Source organism: Corella eumyota, chromosome 7 (assembly GCF_963082875.1).
Source record: "Corella eumyota chromosome 7, kaCorEumy4.1, whole genome shotgun sequence".
Taxonomy (NCBI): Eukaryota; Metazoa; Chordata; class Ascidiacea; order Phlebobranchia; family Corellidae; genus Corella; species Corella eumyota.
Genome location: NC_137496.1, coordinates 10,150,243 through 10,177,820, shown reverse-complemented (window position 1 = coordinate 10,177,820; position 27,578 = coordinate 10,150,243). Strand labels below are relative to the sequence as shown.

The 27,578-nt window shown below is 33.3% G+C and overlaps 5 protein-coding genes across 5 annotated transcripts; 4 read left to right on the top strand and 1 right to left on the bottom strand.

The window, feature by feature from the left end:
• The first annotated feature begins 296 nt into the window (after nucleotides 1-296).
• On the top strand, nucleotides 297-5,704 carry LOC145759062 (acyl-CoA Delta-9 desaturase-like). Its single transcript, XM_082572793.1, has 5 exons — nucleotides 297-455; nucleotides 1,019-1,149; nucleotides 1,862-2,067; nucleotides 3,025-3,254; nucleotides 4,617-5,704. Exons 1-5 carry the CDS (start codon nucleotides 308-310, stop codon nucleotides 4,826-4,828), a joined length of 927 nt encoding a protein of 308 aa, XP_082428919.1. The 5' UTR covers nucleotides 297-307; the 3' UTR covers nucleotides 4,829-5,704.
• An 873-nt stretch (nucleotides 5,705-6,577) lies between these two features.
• On the top strand, nucleotides 6,578-9,685 carry LOC145760320 (acyl-CoA desaturase 1-like). The gene is made up of 5 exons (XM_082574185.1): nucleotides 6,578-6,815; nucleotides 7,385-7,515; nucleotides 8,134-8,339; nucleotides 8,697-8,926; nucleotides 9,480-9,685. Exons 1-5 carry the CDS (start codon nucleotides 6,578-6,580, stop codon nucleotides 9,683-9,685), a joined length of 1,011 nt encoding a protein of 336 aa, XP_082430311.1.
• Nucleotides 9,686-12,056: 2,371 nt separating this feature from the next.
• On the top strand, nucleotides 12,057-15,273 carry LOC145759944 (uncharacterized). The gene is made up of 7 exons (XM_082573798.1): nucleotides 12,057-12,186; nucleotides 12,786-12,958; nucleotides 13,331-13,430; nucleotides 13,926-13,960; nucleotides 14,037-14,113; nucleotides 14,647-14,737; nucleotides 15,067-15,273. The coding sequence occupies exons 1-7, from the start codon at nucleotides 12,099-12,101 to the stop codon at nucleotides 15,127-15,129; spliced, it is 627 nt and encodes a 208-aa protein (XP_082429924.1). The 5' UTR covers nucleotides 12,057-12,098; the 3' UTR covers nucleotides 15,130-15,273.
• Nucleotides 15,274-17,636: 2,363 nt separating this feature from the next.
• Nucleotides 17,637-23,482, top strand: LOC145759751 (E3 ubiquitin-protein ligase rfwd3.L-like). Its single transcript, XM_082573591.1, has 9 exons — nucleotides 17,637-18,473; nucleotides 18,933-19,094; nucleotides 19,578-19,692; nucleotides 20,069-20,294; nucleotides 20,508-20,655; nucleotides 21,148-21,324; nucleotides 21,702-21,937; nucleotides 22,428-22,654; nucleotides 23,226-23,482. Exons 1-9 carry the CDS (start codon nucleotides 17,659-17,661, stop codon nucleotides 23,382-23,384), a joined length of 2,265 nt encoding a protein of 754 aa, XP_082429717.1. The 5' UTR covers nucleotides 17,637-17,658; the 3' UTR covers nucleotides 23,385-23,482.
• Nucleotides 23,483-24,721: 1,239 nt separating this feature from the next.
• Nucleotides 24,722-27,507, bottom strand: LOC145759214 (uncharacterized). Its single transcript, XM_082572986.1, has 2 exons — nucleotides 27,404-27,507; nucleotides 24,722-27,089 (listed from the first exon to the last, which is right to left on the bottom strand). The coding sequence occupies exons 1-2, from the start codon at nucleotides 27,468-27,470 to the stop codon at nucleotides 25,108-25,110; spliced, it is 2,049 nt and encodes a 682-aa protein (XP_082429112.1). The 5' UTR covers nucleotides 27,471-27,507; the 3' UTR covers nucleotides 24,722-25,107.
• Between the last annotated feature and the right edge of the window lie 71 nt (nucleotides 27,508-27,578).

The window sequence follows — 27,578 nt, the reverse complement described above, 5'->3', positions numbered from 1 at the left end:
GGAGCTAGCAAGCTACTCCATGAAAAATTACGTCATCGGTAAAAAGGAAACGGTGGTTAAGATAGGTTACGAACTGATTGTGTAACAGATTGGCTGTAAGAAAAAATTGTATGCCAAAGAAATTATATAAACTAGATTAAAAGCAGTTGATCAGAAAAAAATATCTATAAATATTTAAAATCTGTGGTTTTTTACTTGAAAAGTAATTGCTAAATTATATTTAAATAAAAAAAGGAAAAATACGTGCTTTAAAATATTTTTTGGTGATTTAAAAATATGTTTTTTCTTTAGATATTTAAATTTCAAGATGGCGGTTAATAATAATACTGAAAAAGCAGAAAGAAAAGGAGGTCAAATAATTTGGTTCAACGTTTTTCGGTTTATTGTCATGCATTTGATCGCGCTGTACGGTGCTTCTATGATATTCCAAGTCAACAAATTTACTATTCTTTTAAGTAAGTGTTTTTGTATATTATTTATCACTAATATAGAAAGGCCAACTTTACAACCTAAACATAGAGAAACATTTGTTACCCCGACCCGGTCTTGAGTTAACTTTGATAGTTAAGAATATTATTAATTTTTAAAGTGCAATAATTAATCTGCCGATTGGTTTTCGGGAAGAAAGGGTTCATGCCATTTATAGCACCTTACTAAAGGTTACTAAAGCATGGAAGCAGTGAGGATCGAACTCATGACCTTATATAGTAAACTCAATTGTTTTAACCACTACAACATGCTGCCAAACTTTTTCTGTGGCTTACATAAAAATAGTAATTTAAAAATGTTAGATTAAATGTTATTAATTTATTAAACAAAAACAAATTATTGTTAAAAAAATGACCAAATAAAAAAATTATAAGAGTTGGTATATTATACTAAATTATATCGGTTATTGCTAGGGACTATCATATTGCCAATACACAATTTTCTCTTTTGACAATTTCCGTTTCCTTTTTGCCGTTTCATGCAAGATAATCTAACCAAAACAGTATTATATATTGTTTATATTTTACAGATCTGGTGTTCTTCAGTCTTGGCCATATAGGGGTAACAGCAGGGGTTCATAGGCTATGGTCGCATCGTTCCTATAAAGCTTCGACCCCACTTCGTATTTTACTTGCAACTTTTAACTGTATAGCCTTACAGGTAAAACTGTTGTTTTTTTAGGGGTACTTTTACGCTCCGTTGACTGCATGTTATTTAAAACACACTATAAAGAATATGTTAGTGAAATTAGAAATATGGCAAAATTATAGCCTTATGTTTTAAATCATTTCATATGTTAATATTAATTTTTTTTTGTATATATCTTTATCCTCGATGTGGGAAAGTCGAATGCGCGACTTAAACATAGAGTAACATAAGTTACTCCGACGCAGTCTTGAGTTGCCTGTGGCAGTTTGGGTTATTATAAAGACTATAATTGCCCGGTAATTATACTGCTGATTAAGTGCTGGCTCAGCAGGGGTTCATACCGTTTATAGCGCCTTACTCAAAGGCACTACAGCATGTGATCAGTGGGGATTGAACCCACGACCTCATGTGTGGTGTGGCAAGTGTTCTTACCACTACACCACGCTGCCGGTATATTATTAAATTACTGAAATAGAATAAGTGCACTTATTTAAATATTAATAAGAGTACAAACATATGCCAAAAATAGTAATTTTTACCGAGTTTAAGAAAGATTTTTACGAAAATTAAAGGGTATTTGAAGGAGAGGGGTTAGGGTGAAAAGGAGTTAATAAAAAATGTCTTATTTTCGAAAAAATGGCGGTTTGCGATCATGCGATTTTTGGCAAAACGTTATAGTCGATAAAATGTCAGATTTTTTGTTAAAATTTTTTTATTTTTTTAGAATTCGATTTTTGACTGGTCACGTGACCACCGATGTCACCACAAGTTCACGGAGACCGACGCGGACCCCCATAACGCGAACCGGGGGTTTTTCTTCAGCCACATCGGCTGGCTGATGGTTTACAAGCACGATGACGTCATAGAGAAGGGGCGGGGCATCGATATGAGCGATTTAAAAGAAGACAAAGTTGTTATGTTTCAACATAGGTAAGAATATAATAGCTACATGATGTTATGGGTTTGATTCCAACTACAACCATGTTGGGTGAATGGGGTCCTGGGTTCAATTCCAAGTGCGACCATGGTTTGTTCATAGGGTCCTGGGTTCTATTGGCGCTTTCACCTTTGCCGTCACATAGGGTCCCAGGTTTAATTCCAGCTATCACTGTGGCCGCTACAAAGGGCCCTGGGTTCGATTCCAACTATAGCCATAGTGGCTTTATAGGGTCTAAGGTTCGATTCCCGCTATCGCCATGGTCGCCACAAAGGGCCCTAGGTTTGATTCCAGCTGTAGCCATAGCGGCTACATAAGGTCCAAGGTTTAATTCCAACTATAGCCATAGCGGCTACATAAGGTCCAAGGTTTAATTCCAACTATAGCCATAGCGGCTACATAAGGTCCAAGGTTTAATTCCAACTATAGCAATACCGGCTACATAAGGTCCAAGGTTTAATTCCAACTATAGCAATACCGGCTACATAGGGTCCAAGGTTTAATTCCAACTATAGCAATACCGGCTACATAGGGTCCAAGGTTTGATTCCAGCTATCGATATGGCCGCCACAAAGGGTCCTGGGTTAGATCCCGCCTAGCAAAATAACCAAGTAAAAACTTAGAAAAAATAAAATAAAAATTCTGCAAGAGCGATTCGAGACTGGGTCTGGATAAAAAATGTTATTTAAAACCCTATAGCCTTGAAATCCCACATTTGCAAAACGATCTTGTTTTTGTAAACTGCAAAGCTGAATTAGAAAACCCGTCTTTACTAAAAAATCAGAAACAATTTTGTTGTGTTACCTTGAAAAGTCAAGTGCTATAAAAAAAGCCATAATTAACGAGTAAGCTTAAAAAGTGCGCATCATAAAACTTAGAACTTATTTATAAAGTAAACCTATAAGTCAATAAACATGTAGTTAAGCTGTAAATTTTAACCTGCATTTCAGGAACTACCATGTTTGCGGAACTATCATGTGTTTGGCTTTGCCGATATTTATTCCAGTTTATATTTGGAACGAGGCTGTAACTGCTTCGTTTTGCATTACCTTGTTGAGATACATTCTTGCTTTGAACACTACGTTTTTGGTAAACAGCGCAGCTCATATGTATGGCTACAAACCTTATGATACATCAATTAACCCTTCCGAGAATATGCTGGTCACCTTCCTTGCGTTTGGTAAGATCGTAAATATATTTTTACCGTAAATTTAAAGTATAACTAAAGGTTGAACTCATACAAACTAGCCTTTAAATAGCGAAAAACACTGATACATTGTTTGCACCACATTTGGCAGTGTGGTATACCGGTTATGGCATTGGGTTATGAGCCGATAGGTTTGGGGTTCGAGCCGCACCAATGCCACACTATTTGCCTTTAAGCCAGGCTTTTTAAATATAGATTAAACACGTCACAACAGCACGCCCTTGCCCAATTAACTTATAACTTAAGGTGATATGAAAAAAAACGTTTTTTATCGATTTATTTTTAATCGAAAAAAAAAAATTTCTTAAATTTTTTTTTTAACCCCGACCTAGTGCATTTGCAATACGACATCGGTAAGAATCGAACCTAAGACCTTTTATAACAGTTCTATTTACTCATAGATAGACACAAATACTAAGTCAACTCAAACTTTAATAATATACCCATGTTGATTTTGTGAATAATATTTGCTAATATATAAAAAAAAAATATATTTCGACAGAATAAATAAATTTATATTCGAAATTCGAGCAAAGTCCGACGTTTATATTTAGAAAAAGATTTATTTTGAGATTCAAAAGTTTAAATAAGACCCAAAGGTAAATAAAAAATGTCGGCTCGACAAAAATTTTAACAAATCGGCAAAATTACAAACTGATATTTCATAGCTGTTAAAATGTTAGATCTCTTGTATTTTACGGTCCTTAAACGGTTTCTTTAGCATACAACACCATCTTAATTTTTGATTATTTTTAAAATGTCAACAAACTAACTGCCAATTGTATTAAACTTCATAGTCTTATGGCGCATCTTTGGCAAAGCAATTGTCGCCTAATTTAAATACATATTGAAGTGGCGCGTATTATATTACATCATTATAAGTTGGGGTTACTGTAGTGCAAATAATAATCATGCATTTTGCTTAAGCAGGCTTTTTTTTGTTTAATATTGGGTCATAGCAAACATGTATTATGTATACGTTTATATCATTATGTTTAAATATAGATGAACATTAGTTACCCTGATGACCCAGTCTTAAGTTGACTTTGCCAGTTTTGGATATTATTGATTTTGGTTGTCCGATAATAAATCTGCTGATTGTTTTTTTGGCTTATCAGCAGTTCATATTGTTTATGGTACTTTATTTAAGTAAAACTTCAGCATGGAAGCAGTGGGAATCAAACTCCGGACCTTAAGTAGTGAAGCCAAGTGTTCCAACAACTTAACATAAAAAATAAAGTGTAAAATTTTAAAATTCAATATTTAAAATTGATTTTTTAAATAACTTTGATTTTAAAATCAAGAAGTCTGACATTTTTAAAATAATATTTTTAGGTGAGGGGTTCCATAATTACCACCACGTATTCCCACAAGATTATAGGACAAGCGAATTCGGCATAAAATACAACATCACAACAGCTTTTATCAATTTTATGGCAAAATTTGGTCTTGCCTCCCATCTAACGACCATTCCTACCAAGGTTATTCGGGCACGACAAGGCAGAACCGGGAATTTAGAGCACGTGGCGGCTTCTCTTACGTCATAATTAATTATATAATTTGTTTGTATTACCGAAAACCTTTTTACCGAATTGACATATTCCCGAAAAAACTATAATTTTAAAGGGACATTTCACCAAAATTTTGGGCTAATTTTTTTTAGAAATTAAAGGGTATTTCCAAGATAAAGGGGTTAATATAAATGTTTTATTGTCGGTCAAATGTCGATTCGGTTAAATTAATTCGGTAATATGTCAGAAAAAATTGCGTATTTATTTTTTTTGAGTTCTTACACGTTATATAAGAGTTAACAAAATTTTGACAACGACAATTTTATTAAAATTTAAAATTTTAATAGAATTTGTTAGCTATTTAATTATTCAATATTCTAATTAATTGAAATTTTAAATTTAATTTATTTGTACTGACTTGTTACTATTTTTCAATGCAGTTTAAATGTAAATTAACCGGCAGTGTGGTGTAATGGTAAGAACACTTGCTACACCACACATGAGGTCGTGGGTTCAATCCCCACTGATCTCATGCTGTAGCGCCCCTGAGTAAGGCACTATAAACGGTATAAACTCCTGCTGAGCCAGCACTTAATTAGCAGAATAATTACCGGGCAATTATAATCTATAATATCCCAAACTAATAAAGACAACCCGAGACTGAGTCGGATTAACTGATGTTACTCTATGTTTAAGTCGCGCATTCGACTTTCCCACATCGAGGATAAAAATATACAAAAAAAAATTACTTTAAATTTTCTTTAAGCATTGTTAATTTGTTTATTATATTTGTATATATTAACATTTATTTAACGCAATTTTTACATAAATCTAATATGTAAAAAAAGAAGCACCAAATTTTTTAAAATCGCTTTATTTTATTGCGAAGAATTAGTATGCAAATAAAAAAGATTTTTGCAATATCCTATATAATCTGAAAATTAAAACCCAAACAAATAAAGATTACCTTCAATATGCTTTAAGAAAAGTACAATTTATAGGAATACACACAATATTTAATGCTATGTATACTTAAGTCATATCTGTCCTTGGTTGAAACAACGTCTTGTCATAATTTGGTAAATAACAATAAATCTAAACCATTTAACGAAAATTTATAATTTATATTTGTTGATTTTTTTGACAATTTATGATCTCTTAAAATTAGTTGAGCGCTTGTTTAAATGTGAAATTATCGTAAAACTAGTAAATTGCACGAACTATATACAATATATATAATATCAAGGTTAACAAAGTTTTTGCACAAGGTCGGCAAACCTTTCCAAAAAATCTCCTAAAATTAATAAATTTAACACCCCAAGGTCAAACAAGGGTATATAAGAAAGAAAATTTGTTGAAAAAAAAGTAAAAAATTATGACTTTAAATTCGAATCACTTGCGATGTAGTTTAGTATTTTTGGGACAAATTTTTTGAATCTTAATCTGCGGGAGCGTTGTTTAGTGATTTAAACACTTGGTTATACTACATGAGACCCTGGGTTTAATCCCCACGGCTTCTATTTTCTAGAGTTCTTATGTAAAACGACATAAATTTTCATTCACTGAAAAATAATCTACAAATTAATTATTGAACAATTTTAATCAAGAATATTCAGAACTGCCTAAGTCAACTTGAGACTGGGTCAGGGTAACTAATGTTACTCTATGCTTAGACTGTAAAGTCGGCTTTTTTTCAATAAAATAAATATGATAAAAAAAACTTTTTTTTTTCTTTTTTAGCTTAGTTGTTTTTAACACAAATTTATCTAAAACTGAAAACAAAAAATGGGAGTCGAAAACCCGATAGCTGAGAACCAAGTGGCCGATAAATACTTAGACGGAACAGACCTCAGCGAAGACTTTAGCAAAGAGAGACTTCATGTGTTCTCGAATGGAAAGAAAATGATGAGGAAGCCAAACGAGGTGATCCCGTTTAACGTGATGAGGTTCATTGTGATGCATTCCATGGCAGCTTACGGATTGTACATTATATTTGATGTACATCCTGGTACTTTGCTTACAAGTAAGTTTTTATTTTTTATGAATATATTATTAGATAAAATATTAAAAAAAACTGGCAGCGTGGTGTAGTGGTTAGAATACTTGGCTGTACTAATTTATGAAGTCCTGAGTTCGATTCCCACTGCTGTCATGCTGTAGCGCCCTCAAGTAAAGTGCTATAAACGGTATAAACCTATGCTTAACTGAAGAAAAAATAACAAACAAAAATGGCAGCGTGGTGTAGTGGTTAGAAAGAACATTTGGCTTTACTACTACATATGGTCTTGGGTTTAATTCCCACTGCTGTCATGATGTAGCACCTTTCGGTAAAGTGCTTTAAACGGTATAAACTTTTGCTAAGCTAAAAAAAACAGCCATTATAATTAAAAATGTCGAAGGAAACCTAAGACTGGGTCAGTGTAACTAATATTACTCTATGTTTAGACCGTAAAGTCGGCCTTAGCTCTAAAAAATGTTTAGCTCTAAAAAATGTTTAGCTCTAAAAAATGTTTTAATATGTGACACAGTTATTTAAATTTTACTAATTGTTTATCAAATATTTTTAAATGCTTAAAAAATTTTATTTTACAGACTTCATATTCTTTAGTATGGGGCATATTGGGATAACATGTGGGGTCCATCGACTTTGGTCCCATCGTTCTTACAAAGCTTCGACACCACTTCGATTTCTACTTGCTTGCTTCAATTCTGTAGCGTTACAGGTAGATTTTAAATCTAATTTTTATTCAGTAAAAGTTCTAAAGGGGGCTACGAAATAAAAGTACTATATAGGGTGGTGTACCTTAGGAGTTTCGGGTTCGAGACGCACCAATGCCACACTATTCGCCCTTAAACCCGGCGTTTATGAAAAGCTTAAACACATCAAAAGGTTTTGGGTTCGAGCCGCACCAATGCCACACTATTTGCTCTTGAGCCCGGCGTTTACGGATAGCTTATATACACCAAAAGGTTTGGGGTTCGAGCCGCACCAATGCCATATTATTCGCTCTTAAACCCGGCGTTCACAGATAGCTCAAACACACCAAAGGTTTCGGGTTCAAGCCGCACCAATGCCACACTATTTGCCCTTAAGCAAGGCGTTTACAGATAGCTTAAACACGTCACAACAGCACACCCTTACTTAATAAAAAAATCTATAAACAAAAAGTGTTAAAAATTAAAAAAGGAAAGCAGTGGGAATCTAACCGAAAATCCCAAGTAGTGGTGCCCAGTACTTTAACTACTCTGCAATACAAACCTTACTTGCCTGTTAAAATTAAGTATTAAAAAATTAATATATTTTTTAAATTTTTTTAATGTTTATTTTTTTTTAACATCAGAATTCGATCTATCATTGGGCCCGTGACCACCGAACCCACCACAAATATTCGGACACAAGTGCGGACCCACACAACGCGAACCGGGGATTTTTCTTCTGTCATATCGGATGGCTGATGGTTCACAAACATCCTGACGTTTTGGAAAAGGGAAATGGAATTGATTTAAGCGATTTGAAGAGCGACAAGATTGTGATGTCACAACACCAGTAATTTATTTGTTTTATTTTAAGTTTATACGACCCTAATTAGTGGTTTAAACACTTGGCTTTACTACATGAGGTCTGGGGTTCAATTTTGCCTGCTTCCATGCTGTAGAGCATTTGACTAAGACGCTATAAACAATATATTTTCTTGCTGAATCAAAAACCAATCAGCAGATTAATTATCGGTCAATTATAATCAATAATATCCCAAAATGTAAAAGTCAACTCAAGACTGGGTTGGGGTAACAAATGTTACTCTATGTTTAGGTCGTGAAGTCGACCTTTCTACATCGAGGATAAATATTTACAAAAAATGTGGTAACTTTTTAAAATTTGCTTACATTTTCTTTTTAATTTTAGTTATTACCATCTTTGGGGGGCAATCTGGTGTTTTCTTCTTCCAATGGGTATTCCAATGTACTTTTGGGACGAGACTTTTTCTAACACTTACTACATTACCATGCTGAGATACATACTAGCTCTTAATACGACATTTTTAGTGAACAGCGCTGCGCATTTCTGGGGCAACAAACCGTATGATACTAGAATCAATCCAGCCCAGAATCTCTTTGTGACAATCTTTGCTTATGGTAAGATATCAGTTATTACATATTTGGTAAATGCTGTTTTCCGTATAATCTTTTAGTGATAAGTTTTTGTAGTTTTATATTGGGAAAGGGTGTGCTGTTGTGATGTGTTTAAGCCATCTGTTAACGCCGGGCTCAAGGGTGAATAACGTGACATTGATGCGGCTCGAACCCGAAACCTTTTGGTGTGTTTAAGCTATCTGTAAATGCCGGGGTTTAGGGCAAGTAGTGTGATATTGGTGCGGCTCGAACCCAAAACCTTTTAGTGTGTTTAAGCTATTTGTTAACGCCGGGCTCAAGGACGAATAATGTGGCATTGGTGCGGCTCAAACCCAAAACTTTTCGATTAAAAAAAACAAAAAATAATTTTCTATAAACCTTCTTTTACTTCAACCTTTCCAAAAAAATGACTTTTAATTTCTAAATAAATTCGTCTTGAATTTCGGTAAAAATTTCATTTGTTAAAACGATTTTCAGTTATATGGACAAGCACTAGGCAAAAGGTTTTTTTTAAATTCTACTTGAAATCCTTTCATTTAACTTTATGATTTTACAGGAGAAGGCTTCCATAACTACCACCACACATTTCCCCAAGACTATAGCACCAGTGAATATGGAATGAAGATGAACGTTTCTACAATGTTCATAAATTTCATGTACATGCTCGGCCAGGCTAGAGATATGATAACCATTCCGAAAGAGAAGATTCTGGCCCGCCAACGGAAAACAGGCAACCTTGCTGCATCAGCGATGACGTCATAAGTTGATGACGTCATATAAAATATTTTTGCGATGACTACTTGTATGCAATTCATAAATTTTGATTTTTAAACATTAATTAATGCATAAATGTAAATAAATGCCTAAATGTTTTTTTGTTGTTTAATTCTTATTTGTTTGTTTGTGTTTTTGTTTGTTTTTTGTTTGTTATTTATATTTGTGCTGCTCATCTAATTTTCATTAGTACATTATTACATGCCAATAATAAACAACGCTCTGAAAATTAAAAACTAAATTTTAAAATAAAAATACATTTTTAGGTAAAACTAGATAGCAAATAATGTAAAAATATAAACAGTAATCAATATAATAGAGATAATGTGCGATTTTTCTTCAAAACCTTTTAACTAAATTCAAAGTAAAATTATGTCTAAATCAGGCGCTTTAAAACGAAAAAAAACTGCCGTTTGTGGTGCGCGTGCAATTTAAGTTAAATCTAACTACTGTCAATTAGTTAAACTACTATTAACAATCACGCAAAAACTTCTTCCAATACGTCCAAATTGTTTTTAAATTTTTTGAAGTTCTTCCGAGATTTGTAAAGACGGTAGATATGGTAATAACAGAAAAACAGCATTATCACTCCAGAGATGATTGCCAGTATAAGTAAAATTAAAGGCAGCGCTCCGTACAAACTAAATTAATTAAAATAATCGTTCTTAACCTTAATGTAAGAAGGCTATCTTCGCCTAAATACTTTTTGTTAACCCGACTTAGTCTTGAATTAACTTTGGCGGTTTAATAAATTATAGTTTTTTACATTTATTTAAGTTCCCCTTTAAAAAAATCGTTACCTTGGATCTTGGCCGTGAATATGAGTTCCAATTTGTGGTTCGTTAGCATTCGAATTTCTCATATTTTTAATAAACAATAAAACAAATTCTAGTTGTACCCTATCTTATAAACTTAAAAACCTAATACTCAAAATACAATTTAAAAATTCCAAATATTTAAGAGAACTGTAAAGTAAACATAATTCTACATTTCTTTAAAAATGCATACCGCTCGTCTATATATGAAATACGAAATTTAAAAACTCTTGTTAAAAGAAAAAATTGTCATTTTTTTGTCGAACTCCCAAGCGTGATTTAAATTCTAATTATAAATTCGTTGCATTTATTATTAATGGCTTAATAAGTCTTTATAATTTGAAAATTGCATGCTTTATGTATTCTTGTAACTGTAATTATCGATTTTACATTAATTAAAGTCCTGTTGCAGTTATTAGGGCACTTTTTAACCACATACGGTCCAGGGTTCGAACCCCACTGCTTCCATGCTGTAGCGCCTTTAAATAAGGCATTTTAAGTAAAAAAACATAATTAGCAGTTTAATTATTTGATAAATAAAATTAATATTTTTCAAATTGCCAAAGGCAACTTAAGACTGGTTGGGGAAAATGTTACTTTATGTTTAGAATTAGACCGTTAAGTAGGCCTTTCCGCATCGAGGATAAACGTATACCTTTTCAAAGGTTACGAAATTGAGTACTTTAATTATACCACAATCAGACCATAATGGAAAGGTTGACTTAGGCAGACCGTCCAAAGGTTAAGTTATAAAACTAAACATAAATTGACAAGCCGGTTTAAAACTGATTTAAACTGGTTTTGGTGACTTTTTATAATGCATTACGTAATCGTAAGTTTTACAAATTAAAAGTTTCAAAAAGCGTTATTTAAATTGTTTTATCAAGTGTTGTTTTGCCAACGACTCACTTGCCCCATTTGGCGGACACTTGTAAATTAAAAGTTGTCCATTTGCGGACACTAGTAAATCAAAAGAACGTAAGTTGAAATTTGTGAAAATTCCAACTAACGCAGTTCAGTCCGGTAAAGTGGTGCTCAAGGCGTCGGACTACAAGCCGAAAGGTGCTCAAGGTGTCGTACTATGAGCCGAAAAGTTTTAGGTTTCAGCCGCACCAACGCCACACTATTCGCCATTTAACCCGGCGTTCACGGATAGCTTAGACATGTCCCAAACCGCACACTCTTACACGATAAAAATACCAAAAACATATACCCTTTAGGGAACACAGTTCACAAAATCTGACAAATATGTTTTTCAATTTTTTTTGGTAATATTATGTTATAAAGCTTTAACTGCAAAGGTTTTTTAGCACTTTTTGTTTCAAATTAATTTTGGACAACTTTTCAACTGGGACTTCAACAAATCGGCCTTTAACTTAGACAAACCAGTATTATATTACATTAATATATTTAAAATAAAAGGTGTTGCAGTCTTTTTCTGCGCAACCAAAAAAATAATTGGGGATAAACACAAAGGTTAAAATATTTGGCAACACTTTAAAAAGCCGGGATATTTTAAAAACATTTTCTGACTTTTAGGTTTTAGCGTCAGTCTGTCAACCGGACAGTTTAGACTAACTATTAGAATGGCTAGGGATAAAAAGGTTAACAAGCCAGTTGCTGAAGAAGTTAATAAAAAGAAAATCGAAATTTTGGATGCTTTGCGTATAAAATGTAAGTATATTTAATAAATTTAGCTTGTTTCAAATTATGAATTTTTTTGTTGTTATATTTTCTTAATTTTTTGTTTATATTTATTTATTCTCGATGTGGAAAGGTCGGCTTCACGACTTAAACATAGAGTAACATCAATTAATTAGACCTAGTTTCGATTTTCCTTTGTTCCCCACTGACCTCATGCTGTAGCGCCCTTGAGTAAGGCGCTATAAACGGTATGAACTTTTGCTGAGTCAGCACAAAATCAGCAGTATAATTATCGCTCAATTATAATCTATAATATCCCAAGCTGCCACAGGCAACTCAAGACTGGGTTGGAGTAACTGATGTTACTCTATGTTTAGGTCACGCATTCCACTTTCCCACTTCGAGGATAAAGATATACACAAAAAAAAGTGCTGACTTAGCAGAAGTTCATACTGTTAACAGTGCCTTACTCAAGGACAGGGCAGTGGGAATCGAACCCAGGACCTAATGTAGGAAAGCCAAATGTTCTGATCACTATATAGCTATACCACACTGCTGGCTATATTTTGTTGTTTGTATATTTTAAGTTAAATTTAAAAAGTAATAAAAAAATTCTGATTTTGTTCAAGTGGATGAAAAAAATCAGCAAATACATGAAGCGGCTAAAATCGAACTAGCCAAATTAAACAAAATGCATAAATATCTTGAACTAAACACACCGGCCCACATCAAGGATATGACTCTTGATGTATTTGTGACATTTGCTAAAAATGATCCAGTTTACAATAAGGACTTGCTAGTGGTAATTTCATTTTTATTTATTCTCAATGTGGAAAAGTCTACTTCACCGACTAAACTAAAGTAACATTTGTTACCCTGACCCAGTCTTAAGTCAAATTTGGTAATTTGGGATATTATTGATTATAATTGCCGAATAATTAACTTGCTGATTAAGTGTTGGCTTAGCAGAAATTTATATCACTTTATTTAAAGGGTGCTACAACATGAAAGCAGTGGGGATCGAACCCCGGACCCCAAGTACTTTTTCATCACTCTTATTAATTAATAAGTCATGAATTGCTTAAGTTTTTAATTTAACCCAAAAATTAGGTTGTAAAGTTAGTATTTTTATAGTAGAAATTATTTTTAATACAAATTTTATTTTAATTAACAGGAAAATATCGTTGACGAAAATTTAAACCCAAACACCATAAATGAAGAACAAAATTTTATAAATACTCCTTTTCCAAGTGGATCTGTGTCTATGGCAACCGGTAAGTAAAAAAAGTATTTACTTTAGTTAAAATTTGCTTTTTTACAATTTTTAAGTGGAGCCAGGAAAAAAATAGACGGTGTGTTGTGGGGGTTAGAACACTTGGGTTTACCACATAAGGTCGTGAGTTCAATCCCCACTGCTCTTATGCTGTAGAGCCCTTGAGTAAGGCGCTATAAACGGTATGAACTCCTGCTGAGCCAGAACTTAATCAGCAGCATAAATACAGGGCAATTATAATCTATAATATCCCAAACTGCCACGGGCAACTTAAGACTGGGTCGGGGTAACTTGTTACTCTATGTTTAGGTCGCGCATTTGACCTTTTCACATCGAGGATAAAGATATATGTAAAAAAAATAGTTATACTTCAGGGCAATTATAATTAATGTTAACCTTAATTGCAAAAGGTAATTGAGACTGAGTCAGGGTAACAAATATTACTCTATGTTAAGTTGGTTTTCCCACATCAAAGATAAAAACATATTATTTTTAGGAAAAGCAAAGACAAAAGGAAGAAAAAGAAAGGGGGTAACTATAATTTTTTATCAGTCACCTCTATAAATTTCATATTTTAGAAATTTGTCATATTTTCTTTGTTTAACAGGCAAGTAAATCTACCTACAAGGCTCAGAAAACTAACAAATCAAATCTGGAAACGCCAATTCATACAACCAACAAAAGGTATGTTTTAGTACCCACAACACTTTACTTAAGAATGTTATGAAATTTAAACAGTTGGAATCGAACCCGGGACCCCATGTAGCGAAGTTAAGTGTTCTAACCATTACAGTTTGCTGCTATGTGGTACAGGTTATATATCATGGTCTATATTACAAGTTTAACATCTATAAGCGCAATGGGGCCTAAAAAAACAACATTCAAACTTACATATATATAACCGGCAGCGTCATGTAGTGTTAAGATCACTTGCTGCACCACCATGAGGTCGTGGGTTCAATCCCCACTGCTCTCAAGCTGTAGCGCCCTTGAGTAAGGTGCTGTTAACGATATGAACTCCTGCTGAGTCAACACTTAATCAGCGGCATAATTATCAGGCATTTATAGTCTCTATAATAAAACTGCCGTTTGTGGTGCGTAGGTAATTTATCACAAGCAAAAGTTGTTATTGAGTTCCTACCATATTACAATATTTAAAATGTTGTCTGTAAGGATAGATATTGTCTTGTTTTAAAAAAAAATTAATTTCTTTAAAGAATCCTTGAAGAAACCCCATCACAGTCATTTAATTCTGATGAACAGTTCATTCTGCATGCTGCTAATGGGACACCATTGGGTCCAATTTCTGTGAGTAAATGTTTTTTGTATTTATTTATCCTCAGTGTGAAAGGGTCGACTTTACGGCATAAACATAGAGTAACATTTGTTACTCTGACCCAGTCTTCAGTTGACTTTGAAAGTTTTGGATATTATAAATTATATTTGTTTGATAATTACGCTGCTGATTTTTTATTGGCTCAGTAAGAGTTTAAACTGTTAATATTGCCTTACTTAGGGCACTACAGCATAAAAGCAATGGGAATCAAACCCTATACCTCATGTAGTGAAGCCACATGTTTTTAACCATTTTAAAATTTTATTAAAGTATTTAGATTAACAATTTTATTTTATTTTAGGCATCCGATATTTCTATCAACTTTTGGAAGACTTTTTTTCAAAATCAAAAGCAAGCAAATTAACATCATAATTTTTTTTTTTAGATTTTTGTAAAAATTTAACATTTTTCGTTTTTTTTTAACACCGTTTAAAACTTTAATAACCTAAATTTTTTTACACTGCCCTGATTTTTTTGTAGTTAATAATATTATGTGTTTTATTTTGAAATAAAATCATTAGTTGCAGAAAATTATTTAGAATTTTTTTTATATATTTGACTTCAAATTTTAGTGCAAAAATATTTTTTTAAAATAGGAAATTTTAACAAAATTTTGTTTTCTTTTTTTAAATATATTTTCATTCATGAAGAAGCTTTTTTAAACAATTTTATTTCGTAACCGGCAGCGTGGTGTAGTGGTAAAAACACTTGCTACACCACATATGAGGTCGTGGGTTCAATCCCCACTGATCTCATGCTGTAGCGCCCTTGAGTAAGGCGTTATAAACAGTATAGACTCCTGCTGAGCCAGCACTTAATCAGCAGTATAATTATTGGGCAATTATAATCTATAATATCCCAAACTGCCACAGGCAACTCGAGACTGGGTCGGAGTAACTGATGTTACTCTATGTTTAAGCCGCGCATTCGACTTTCCCACATCGAGGATAAAGATATATACAAAAAAAAATTAATTGTTACTACATAATAAAAACATAATACAGAAAATGTTAAAGCTAAAACACATCTTATCGACACGTTTAGCAAGCCACTTGTACAACGGATACAAAGGTCAACTTGTGTAATCGTGGTTAATTCAAGCAATCTGTAATTAGCAATTGATAAGGTAAGGTAATGAAAAAAGCTATAATAGCAAAGCCCTACTAAGCAACTGGCAGCGTGGTGTATTGATAAGAACACTTGCTACACCACTCATAAGGTCGTGGGTTCAATCCCCACTGCTTTCATGCTGTAGCGTCTCCACTGCTCTCATGCTGTACCCTTGGGTAAGGCGCTATAAACGGTATGAACTCCTGCTGAGCCAGCACTTAATCAGCAGCATAATTACTGGGCAATTATAATCTATAATATCCCGAACTGCCACAGGCAACTCGAGACTGGGTCGGAGTAACTAATGTTACTCTATGTTTAAGTCGCGCATTCGACTTTCCCACATCGAGGATAAAGATATATCCAAAAAACAAATAAATAAAGCACATTATCAATAAAAAGCATAAATACCTAATAAATGGCAGATATTGGCTCATGAAAATATACGGCACAGACGATAAAACTACCCAATAAGTTCCTGATAAAGGTAAAAGAGACACTTAATATAAAGTACAAAACATAATAATTTCTAGAATTAGTCAAAACATGAACACAGAATAACTTAATAATAATGCAAAATGTAATTACCCGAAAATTCACAAGCCCGAATTATGGATCAAAAAACGTACGTATCAGTTCACTACTCCAAATAGTTTCACAGTAGGAAAGGTAGTGATTACATATAACACTTTAAATCACTTTTAAATAGCCTATCAGTCTAGATTCATAACGATAAAAAAATAGCCATGAAAATTACGTTAAGTATTAAAAATCCTTTTAAAAAAAAAGTGAAACGCACGGCTGATTATAAAACCTCAAGGTTGCCAAATGTAAAAAATATAAAACGCATATTTAACAATAATATTAATTATACTTGCCCAAAAAATAAACTTTTAATTAAATGTTGGCTTAGCAGCAGTTTATAGCGCCTTACTCCAGAGTGCTACAGCATGGAAGCCTCGGGGATTAAACACAAGACCTTATGAAGTGTAAAAAGTGTTCTGACCACTATACCAAACACAATTTACTTTGTATTCTGTAATAAATAAATTTGACATTAAATATCATAGCAAAAAGTTTTACATTATTCCATCTTTTTATAAAATCTTAGAATTTTGTTTATAGAGGGTAAGTAAATAACAAAACATTTTTTGTAAACAATCAAAATTATTTGGAAACTTTGTAATGGCGGGTTGGTTGCAAATTTTTATTTTGCAATATCTGCGAATTTTAATTATTTGTTTTGCTTTTTAGCTACATAAAGTAATTAATTTTCATTTAATTGTTATAATTTTAATTTAACCTAATATAAATGGTAGCTAACGCACACAAAAGTAGGTAATATATATTTAAAATGTTTGTTTTTTTGATTCAACTTTAAAAAATTTTCGGCATTCTATTTTTTATTTATTTTTTTATATATATATTTATCCTCGATGTGGGAAAGTCGAATGCGCGACTTAAACATAGAGTAACATCAGTAACTCCGACCATGTCTCGAGTTGCCTTTAGCAGTTTGGGATATTATAGATTATAATTGCCCAATAGTTATGCTGCTGAATAAGTGCTGGCTCAGCGTGAGTTCAAACTGTTTATAGCGCCTAACTCAAGGGTGCTACAGCTTGAGAACAGTGAGAATCATACCCAGAACCTCATGTAGTTAAGCCAAGTGTTTTGACCACCAATTGTTAAAAGTTGTTTTTACATTTACAGAAAAATTTAAAAATCAATGCATGTAATGCTTTAATTAAAATTAAAAAAAAAAAACTACGACGATTTAAAAATGAGCGAAGCAACAGAAGTAGTAACGATTTCGTCCGATTCCGAATCCCATAACGAAAGTATGGTAGATATGTTTGATTTAACATATTCACCATCAACTAATTACGGCCCGAGTACATCGAATTCCCACCAACTTCTAACTGACAACGAGTTTTCAGCTACATCGAGCAATTTAGAAGAAGATAATTTAAGTTCGGTTGACCAAACATTGGTATTTGTCCCCTTATCAAGCAGTGAAGATAGCCGGAGCTCAAGTCCAATTCTAAATCAACCAAATATGCCTGAATTAAATTCATTATCAAATTCAGAATCAGTTTCATCAAGACAATTTAACCATTCCCCAAATTCTAACAGAAGTGCTGTTACTCCAATAAGCAGTAATGCTACTACTTTGGAAAATAGCTTAGCTACTGCAAATGAACAATTAAACATTAACGAAGACCGGACGGTTCTTAATTTAACTCAAGGGATTAACAGTTTTAATTACAACCAGCAAACGTCGCCGGTTCTAGCAACAAGAAACCGACAATTAATTGGGAGTAATCTTATTTTAGACGGATCTGATTCCGATTCCGATTTTCAAGTAGTTACTCGGAATATTCGTCCGGTAAACACTTTAGCCGCTACTTCTTCTCTGTTGCTTCCGGTGACCAATTTAAGTCAAGATAAAAAGCGAAAAATGTCGTCTCCGGAGCAGAGATCATCGAAGAAGCAGGCAGTTGAGGAGGAGAAAAATGACGAGGAAGAAGGTATGACTTGTCCGATTTGCTTCGAGTTTTGGACGAACGATGGAGATCATAGACTTGTGTCATTGAAGTAAGTTTAAAACATTTATTATAAAAAAAAAATTCGGATCACTTGTACCTCATAGTTCTTAAAAAAAATTTCGTAAATTCACGATTCTAGCTAATTTTTTTTTTGGATATTGCGCTCTCACCAATTCTCTTTTATTCAAGTTTTTTTACGGATCTAGCTAATTTTTTTTAATACTTTATGGTCCTACCCTTTTTCTTTTGAGTACTTTACTGTCCTAGCAAATTTTCTGCCATACTCTGCGGTGCTCTCTAATTTATTCTTTACTTAAATTCTTCGAAAATTCATTCTCATACTTTATGGTCCTAATTTTTTCCGAGAACCATGAAGTTCAAGTGGTTCAAAAATTCTAATTACATTGTGTTTGTTGTAAATCTGGCAGGATGATGTAGTGGTTACAACACTTGTATTTACTTAATAAGGTTTTTAGTTTGATCTTTTATTTTAACAAATTTTTATTAGATGTGGTCACCTGTTTGGTAAAAAATGCGTTGAACGTTGGATAAAAGATTGTCAGCAAAAATGCCCTCAGTGCAACAGCAAAGCAAGAAAGGCCGACATTCGAGTTATCTATGCCAAGAATTTAAAGGCGTTAGACACCACAGAATGGGAGCATGCTCTACGGTAATTTTTTGAGTTGTTTATTAATTTTTATATTTTGGCAAAGTATTAATAGGTCGAAATTTAAATTAAGACTGGGTCGGGGTAGCAAATGTTACTCTATGTTTAGACTGTAAAGTCATTAGACACCACAACCAGCAGCGTGGTGTAGTGGTAAAAACTCTTGCTACATCATGCATGAGGTTATTGGTTCAATTCTCACTGCTCTCATGCTGTAGCGCCCTTGAGTAAAACGCTTTAGACGGGTTGAACTTCTGCTGAGCAAGCACTTAATCAGCAGTATAATTATCGGGCAATTATAATCAATAATATCCGAAACTTGCAAAGGCAACTCGAGACTGGGTTGGAGTAACTGATGTTACTCTATGTTTAAGTCGCGCATTCGACTTTCCCACATTGAGGATAAAGATATATACAAAAAAAGATCAGTTTTCTAATATCAAGGATAAATAAATACCAAAAAAGTAATATATTTTTTTGTTGCAGAGAAGCAAAGAAAATAAAATCACAAAACCAAGATAAAGATATCGAAATAGCAAATATACAAATGCAATATCAAATCACGCTAAATGAGTGCACCAGACTAAAGTCTGAAGTTTATGTAAGTATATTTTTTATTTATTTATCCTCGATGTGGAAAGGTTTACCTTACGACCTAAACATAACTGTTACTACCCAGTCTCAAGTTGCCTGTGACAGTTTGGGATATTAAACATTATAATTGCCCGATAATATATCTGCTGATTAAGTATTGGCTCAGCAAGAGTTAATATTATTTATAGTGCTTTACTTCAGGGCCCTACAGCATGAGAGCAGTAGGGATTAAACCCCAAACCTTGTGTAGTGAAACCAAGTGTTCTGACCACCACACCACGCTGCCGGTTTATTGTCAATAATGTCCCAAACCACCACTGTCTACCCAAGATAAGGCAATAGCAGTCAAAAATGCAAGATTTATATAAAAAAAATATTTTTAGACACTTCGGGCGAACCAAAATGCATCCAGGCATTTTCAAACTACAAACACTCAGAATTCTAGCACAGAAAATCTACCTCAATCCAGTACAAGTGAAGTTTGTTATGAAAAATGTGTTAGTGCAAATGTGTCACAAACTGGCGGATGCCGTTTTATGGACTACGATAAATTGAGCGGAAATTTTGCGATTTCGCAGCCAAGTCCTTTTGAAAATTCTATAATGAGAGGTAAAAGAGTTTACCAAACTTTAATCTTTTTCTTTTTTTTATGTAATTTCATCCTTGATGTAGAAAGGCTGACTTCACAGCCTAAACATAGAGTAGCATTTGTTACCCTGACCCAGTCTCAAGTTGACTTTAGCAGTTTGGGATATTTATAAAGTTTTACATTTTTAATCAACTGTACTCAAAAAATTTTAAAAATATATATTTGTTTTTAAGGATTTGGTGTTAAAAAGCTAAGCATTGATTTGAGATCGAAATATTTTACTCCCTTACACCAAAAAGCAATCAAAGATTTAAAGTTTAGTCCGCTGTTGCGCGATCGTTTATTGTCCGCTTCACAAGATGGGAGTTTACGAATCACCGAGTAATTAGTTTGTATTTAAATAAAATATCTTGGGTTCGATCCCCACTGCTTCCATTCTTTAGCATCCCAAACTTTACCATCTAAACATAGAGTAACATTTGTTACCCTGACCCAGTCCCAAGTTGACTTTAGCAATTTGGGATATTATAGATTATAATTTTCCGATAATTAATTTGTCGATTGGTTTTTGGCTCAGCAGGAGTTAGTGTCGTTTATATCGTTTATAGTTTATAGCACTAAAGGACACCACAGCATGGAAGCAGTGGGAATCAAACCCACGGCTTTACACAAAAAAGCCAAGTGTTTTAAACACTCTCAACTATATATTCTAGTCAAAGCCCTGCTTTACAATTAGCTTTTGAATTGTTTTAATATGATTGCAACTCTCAACTAATATATGCCTGGGATAATTTACCCACGCACCACAAATGGCAGTTTTATTTTGTAGACCTACATCTTTCAATTGACTTGTATATGTTATTTTTGTTATAGCCTTTTCAACAACTCTAAAGTCCATGAATATAAAGTAGGAAAACCTGTATGGAGCTGTTGTTGGGACAGTACTGATGTTAACATCATATATGCTGGTTTAAATAACGGATCTTTTGTCCAATACGACCTCCGTAACACCTCGGATTTACTTTCTACTATCAGTACAAGCACTTTAACGTAAGTATGTGGGGCTGTGGGTAATGGGGTAAGTGCTTAACCCAAAAATCCCCCTCTGACCCCTTAACAAAAATCCCCCAGAAATGTACCCCCTTAACGAATATTACCCAAAAATATAACCCCTTAACAAATATCACCCATAAATGTACCCCCTTAACAAATGTCACCCACAAATAAACCCTTTATTAAATATCACCCAAAAATGTATTCCTCTAACAAGTTTTACCCAAAAATGCACTATTACCAAATATTTTCCAGAAATGTACCCCTTAACTAATATTAAAATATAAACCCCCTTAGCAAATTTTACCCAGTAAAGACCCCCTAAACAAGCATACCCCTAAAAAATTTTAATTACCTTTTAAAATATTATTTAGATGTCCTGTTGTGTCGTTATATCATATTCCCCCCACAGCGACCCAGTTTTTCCAAGGTAGAGGGGGGTTGTTGTGTGCTACCCTTGACGGTGCTTCGTTGTGGCAAGATGTGACTGAAAATGGTCCCCCTTTAATCGAGAACTTTAAACCCACCCTGTTTCCTTTACAACAGAATAACTGTACTGGTGTGAAATATTGTCATGAAACGCAAAGCTGTTTGTTCTCTTTCAGACCAGGTAAGTTCACTTGTCTATCAGTGTGGCGTAGTGGTTAGCACACATGGTTTTACTACATAAGGTCATGGGTTTGATCCTTACTTCTTTTATGCTGTAGCACTCTTTAGTAATGGTGTAGTGGTAAAAACACTCGTTACACCACAGAGGTCGTTGGTTCAATTCCCACTGCTCTCATGCTGTAGCGCCCTTGAGTAAAGCGCTATAAACGGTATAAACTCCTGCTGAGCTAACACTTAATCAGCAGTATAATTATCGGGCAAACGTATTCTATATAATATCCCAAACTGCTAAAGGCAATTTAAGACTGGGTCAGGGTAACTGATGTTACTCTATGTTCAGGTCGCGCATTCGACCCACATCGAGAATAAAGATATATATAAAAAAAAGTCGACCTTTCCACATAGAGGATAAATAATTATGAAAAAATTTTATTAAATGTAAAAGTAAAATCGACCTTCTAACATCGTTGATAAAATAATATTCAAAATAGGTAGAAGTTATCCCACAACCACCCACCATTTATGTCAACTCACTTGCAAAAATTCTGGTGGAAATTATCCTCAAGTTGGCTGTGAATTCATAAACACTTATATTGGTGGAAAATTGCATAAAATGCTCACTAGAAACGCACTTTTTGTTCTTCCCGACAAATATAAGAATAAACAAAATGATAAACTGTTAGCATGTGTTGGAAACGAATCAAGACAAAATGTTCAGGTATTTCATTTGTTTATTTTTGTATTTATCTTTTGCCTATACATTTAAAGGCTTGTAAAAGTATTTTTTTGTGTTTATTTTAATTTTTTTTATGTTTATGTTTATCCTCAATGTGGGAAAGTCGAATGCGCGACTTGAACATAGAGCAACATCAGTTACCCCCAACCCAATCTGGAGTTGCCTTTCAGTTTGGAATATTATTGATTATATTTGCACAATAATTACGCTGCTGATTAAGTGCTGGCTCATCAGGAGTTCATACCCTTTATAGCCCCTTACTTAAAGGTGCTAAAGGATGGTAGCAGTGGGGATTGAACCCAAGACCTCGTGTGTAGTGTAGCAAGTGTTTTGACCACTACACCACGCTGCCGTTTTAGTTATTATGCAATTATAAATAAGACTATTTTAAACTACCGAAGTCAACTTCAGACTGAGTCAGGGTAACATATGTTAGTTACTCTATGTTTAGGTCGTGAAGTTGACCTTTTCACATCAAGGATAAATAAATACAAAAAATGTGCCACAATTACTAAACTATTGCAGAAAAAATAAATTAAAGTTAATTTTAAAGATTTACAATGCCAGCAATGGAGAAGGAAAACTGTTGCAACAGTTTCCAACTGAAGGTGGAACGTGTTTAGATATAACTCCAGTTCACGCCCAGTCTGATGATCTTCCTATGCTAGCAACTCTAACCCAAACCTCTCTCCAACTTTATAAAATTAAATAACTTTAATTTCAGATTTTTTATGCTAACATTGCCAGATTTTTCCAAACACTTTTGAAAATGTCTTTTATTTACTTTTCTTATTCTTTGTTTTTTTTGTCATTTACAGAGGCATTCAAATAGACCTTTAAATTATAAATGCAATTTTCTTGAAGCATGTGCTATTATGTATATCTTGCTTATTTCTTTTGAAAGATTTTAATACAACATCTTTGTTTAACATGCAATTGCAAATATTAACAGTCTGATAGATCTTGTTGTTTAGGGAGGTATTTAGTATTACCCATATGACTTCAACAGTTAAACAAGATCACTTGACTTTACTACACAAGGTCCTGGGTTCGATCCCCACTGCTTACATGCTGTAACATTTTTAATGAAGCACTCCAAACGGTATAAGCTTATGCTAAGCAAATTAATTAGAGTCGGGGTAACTGATGTTACTTTATGTTTAGGCTGCAAAGTTAACCTTCGTACATCAAGGAAAAACAAGTATATATAAACAAATAGTAACTTTTTTGATAAATAGAATATAGTTCGAAATCGTTTAATTATTTTTAATGTAAACCTGTAAAGATTTGCGTAAACAATATTTAATTAAAAAAAATAGTAATTCAAATATTAAGAACGTTGACTTTTAATATGCATAAGGTATATATATAAGATAAAAAAGACTTGTTAGTTTATAAAATAAATGCCTACAAAAAATTTGTAAATTCATTTCTAGAGAAACATTCTACTTCTTTAACTTAAGTGCGCGTTGATTAAATTCAAGCCGAGATTGTAACTTTCGGCCCCGGGTTGTCAAGAAGCGCAAGGAATTCTAGAAACTAAAACACGTCAAACTCAGGACCTGTTGTAGTAAACCCAGGTGTTTTATTCACACTAATTGCTGGTCAATTATCTAGATACTGTTTGGTGTGTGTTTGTTAAATCTAGGGGCTTAAATAAATGGTCTTGGTAAATATTTAGGAGCAAAACTACTTGTGCATTGATGTTAAATTATTTAAATACGGTTTTTGTTTATCAGATCTAGCTGACGGCGATAAAGCTTAACCGCGTACTTATTTGCTACAAGGGGTTTTGGGTTTGATCCCTACTGTTGCTATGTTGTAACATATATAAACTGCCAAAATCAAGAATTTGTCGGTAAGTTATGTTACTTCTTTTAAATTGTAAAATTAAGTTTGTGCATTTCTAATGTTTAAAATGTTAATATAAATGTGGTTTTGTTTACTCAATTACCGGCCCCACATAAAACTCTCATTTAAAAGGTGACAGGAAATTTCATTTGTGAGTAATATTATTATTTTATTGGTATAAGTATATTATAGGCATACACATTTATAATATACAAACATTTAATTAAACAATACATACAGAATAATGTGAGTATAATTAAAACATAACAGAAAACAACGAGAAATTATAATATTTATCCATTAATATTTTTTAAATCTGACAATTCCATTTTTTTTAAATTTTTGGTATAACAACATTTAAAGCAATAAAAAAATGATATTTGAACTTTTTTAAGAAGAAACATAACAAGAATATCAAAACATGAAGATGGATATTAAGATATAGAAGTTACAATTCATTTCCAAACAAAAAATTTAACCTTGAAATCAACGAGTAGGAATATTTAAGTAAGTTGACATTTTATTTTTAACATTTATCAAAAAATTTTAGTGAATATGTTATTATATAACAAAAAAACTTTTGTTTAAGGTTGTTGCAAAGCACATTCGTCTATATCCTCACAGTATGCTCCATTACCACTAAAACCAACATTACACACACATTCATATCCACCATAAATATTACGACAACTTGCATCTTCATGGCAATAATTCAATGCACATTCATCCAAATCAGCACAATTTGTTCCATCTCCAGTAAAGCCGGTGACACAAGAGCAAGTGAAACTACCTTGTGTATTTGTGCACAAGGCATTTGCTTGGCAAGGCTGGCTGGCACATTCATCTTTATCGATACAGAGTCCACCAGAATATATAAACCCTTCTGCACATGCGCAGATGTAAGAACCGTTTGTGTTAACACAAGTTTTATGAGTAGAACAAGGAGTAGTATCTTCTTGACATTCATTGATATCTTGACAATCCAGTCCATTTCCAGTAAACCCAGATAAGCAGCCACAAGTATAACTTCCAGCAGTGTTAATGCAAGTTGCATTTATAGGACAAGTGTTCCACAGAATACATTCATTTACATCTTTACATATGCTTACATTGCCAGAATAACCACTCCCACATTCGCACAAGTAACTACCGGGAAAGTTTACGCAAGTTGCATTTACATGGCAGGGGTTAAGGAAACATTCATCGATATCTACACATTGTCGCCCATTTCCGGTAAATCCTATTTGGCAAGAGCAGTTATAACTTCCAGGTGTGTTGATGCAGTCAGCAAAGTAATTACATGAATTATGCAAGTTACATTCATTCACATCCTCACATTCAATAAGATCACCAGTATAACCACTGTTACATGTACATGTGTAACTGCCTCTTGTGTTTTTACAAGTAGAATTTGGATGACAATAATTAAGTGAACATTCATTTATATCTTGACAAGAACTACCAAGAGGTTGGTGGTATCCAGTGCCACAAGATGAACATTTTCCTCCTTCATAGCAAATTGAATATCCCCAATTACAATAATAATGGTCTCCCTGGCAATCTTCGGATAATAAACAGTTGTTAGAATTCTCCTGTTTAAATCCATACCTACAAACACAATGAAAACTCCCATCTGTGTTATGACACCAATCATAATCACCATCACTACAATTATAACGATTATCTCCATAACATTCATTAATATCTACGCAATCAACACCATCTCCAGTAAAACCAGGATCACAAGTGCAAGTATAACTTCCTACAGTGTTGTTACATGTGGCAAATACCTCATGACATAAGTTTGTTGTATTTGAACTACATTCATCGAAATCATTGCAACTTGGTTCACCAGATTTACATTCACAATAAAAACTTCCAAGTACGTTAACACAAGTTTCATTTAAATGACAAACCAAGCTTGAGTTAAGACACTCATTGATATCTTCGCATTGTTGTCCATTTCCAGTAAACCCATCTTTGCAAGAACAGCTATAACTTCCAGGTGTGTCAACGCAATCAGCAAAAAAATTACACTTATTAAACAAAACACATTCATTTACATCTTCACATTCAAGTAGGTTACCAGAAAAACCACTGTTACATGTACATGTGTAACTACCACGAGTATTACTACAAGTGGAACTTGGATGGCAATAATTAAGAGAACATTCATTTATATCTCTACAATTATAAAAAAATACATCAATCAATGGCTTGTTTTCATCAAAACCAGGACCACAATTACAGAAACCAGGTTTAAAGCAGATTCCATAATTACATAAGGAATCATAATGTTTTCGGTCATCAGCTAAACATTGATCTTTTGTTAAACAGTTACCACCCTGTTTGTCAGTGAATCCATAATAACAGGTACAATAAAAGCTTCCAACAAGATTTTGGCAAAATCCCTGGTTTCCACAAATGAAAAAGTCACATTCATTTATATCAGAGCATGTTGAACCATTACCAGTAAATCCCTCTTTACACTGGCAAGCAGTACTTGTATTTGTGCTCACACAAACTGCATTCTTGTTACAGTTAAGGCCTCCAAGGCTGCAGTTATCTAAAACATTTATTTATTTTACATTACAACACTTACAAATCTTGCCATAAACTTGGTATTTAAATTTTTTTATAAATATGCAAAAGTGTTAACATTTTAAATATTTAAAAGACTTAGTTGTAGAGTAAACTGATTTAATATAACTTTAAATATACAAAGCCTTTGATAGACATCTGAAGTAGTGCCAGTTAAACCTGTTTCCACCGTACGGTCTTAAACTTAACACTTGTTTAAAACGTGACATAGTTATTATAGAAATAATAAAATTTAAATTAATTTTTATTAATATTATATAAGTTAGATAATAAACTTACAAGATGCATATGATAGGTCAAACAATCCAATCCAAATAAACACAGATACCAATAATAACTTTAACATTTTTAACTATTTTAAAACTGAATATTTAATTAACTTCCAAACCATAGATATAGAGAATAAGAAGGAATCAACCCACCCAATGTTTATAGTAGGAAACCCACATAAAAC

What these genes read in the sequence shown, in the direction of transcription:
- LOC145759944 (XM_082573798.1), top strand. Translation starts at nt 12,099, where the DNA reads ATGGCTAGGGATAAAAAGGTTAACAAGCCAGTTGCTGAAGAAGTTAAT. An exon ending in GGATGCTTTGCGTATAAAAT is followed by an intron (nt 12,187 to 12,785) that starts GTAAGTATATTT and finishes ATTTTGTTCAAG; the next exon opens with TGGATGAAAAAAATCAGCAA. An exon ending in CACCATTGGGTCCAATTTCT is followed by an intron (nt 14,738 to 15,066) that starts GTGAGTAAATGT and finishes ATTTTATTTTAG; the next exon opens with GCATCCGATATTTCTATCAA.
- LOC145759062 (XM_082572793.1), top strand. Translation starts at nt 308, where the DNA reads ATGGCGGTTAATAATAATACTGAAAAAGCAGAAAGAAAAGGAGGTCAA. An exon ending in TTAACTGTATAGCCTTACAG is followed by an intron (nt 1,150 to 1,861) that starts GTAAAACTGTTG and finishes TTATTTTTTTAG; the next exon opens with AATTCGATTTTTGACTGGTC. An exon ending in GTTGTTATGTTTCAACATAG is followed by an intron (nt 2,068 to 3,024) that starts GTAAGAATATAA and finishes CCTGCATTTCAG; the next exon opens with GAACTACCATGTTTGCGGAA.
- LOC145760320 (XM_082574185.1), top strand. Translation starts at nt 6,578, where the DNA reads ATGGGAGTCGAAAACCCGATAGCTGAGAACCAAGTGGCCGATAAATAC. An exon ending in TCCTGGTACTTTGCTTACAA is followed by an intron (nt 6,816 to 7,384) that starts GTAAGTTTTTAT and finishes TTTATTTTACAG; the next exon opens with ACTTCATATTCTTTAGTATG. An exon ending in ATTGTGATGTCACAACACCA is followed by an intron (nt 8,340 to 8,696) that starts GTAATTTATTTG and finishes TTTTAATTTTAG; the next exon opens with TTATTACCATCTTTGGGGGG.
- LOC145759214 (XM_082572986.1), bottom strand. Translation starts at nt 27,470, where the DNA reads ATGTTAAAGTTATTATTGGTATCTGTGTTTATTTGGATTGGATTGTTT. An exon ending in TGACCTATCATATGCATCTT is followed by an intron (nt 27,090 to 27,403) that starts GTAAGTTTATTA and finishes TAAATGTTTTAG; the next exon opens with ATAACTGCAGCCTTGGAGGC.
- LOC145759751 (XM_082573591.1), top strand. Translation starts at nt 17,659, where the DNA reads ATGAGCGAAGCAACAGAAGTAGTAACGATTTCGTCCGATTCCGAATCC. An exon ending in GACTAAAGTCTGAAGTTTAT is followed by an intron (nt 19,693 to 20,068) that starts GTAAGTATATTT and finishes AAATATTTTTAG; the next exon opens with ACACTTCGGGCGAACCAAAA. An exon ending in GGGAGTTTACGAATCACCGA is followed by an intron (nt 20,656 to 21,147) that starts GTAATTAGTTTG and finishes TTTTTGTTATAG; the next exon opens with CCTTTTCAACAACTCTAAAG.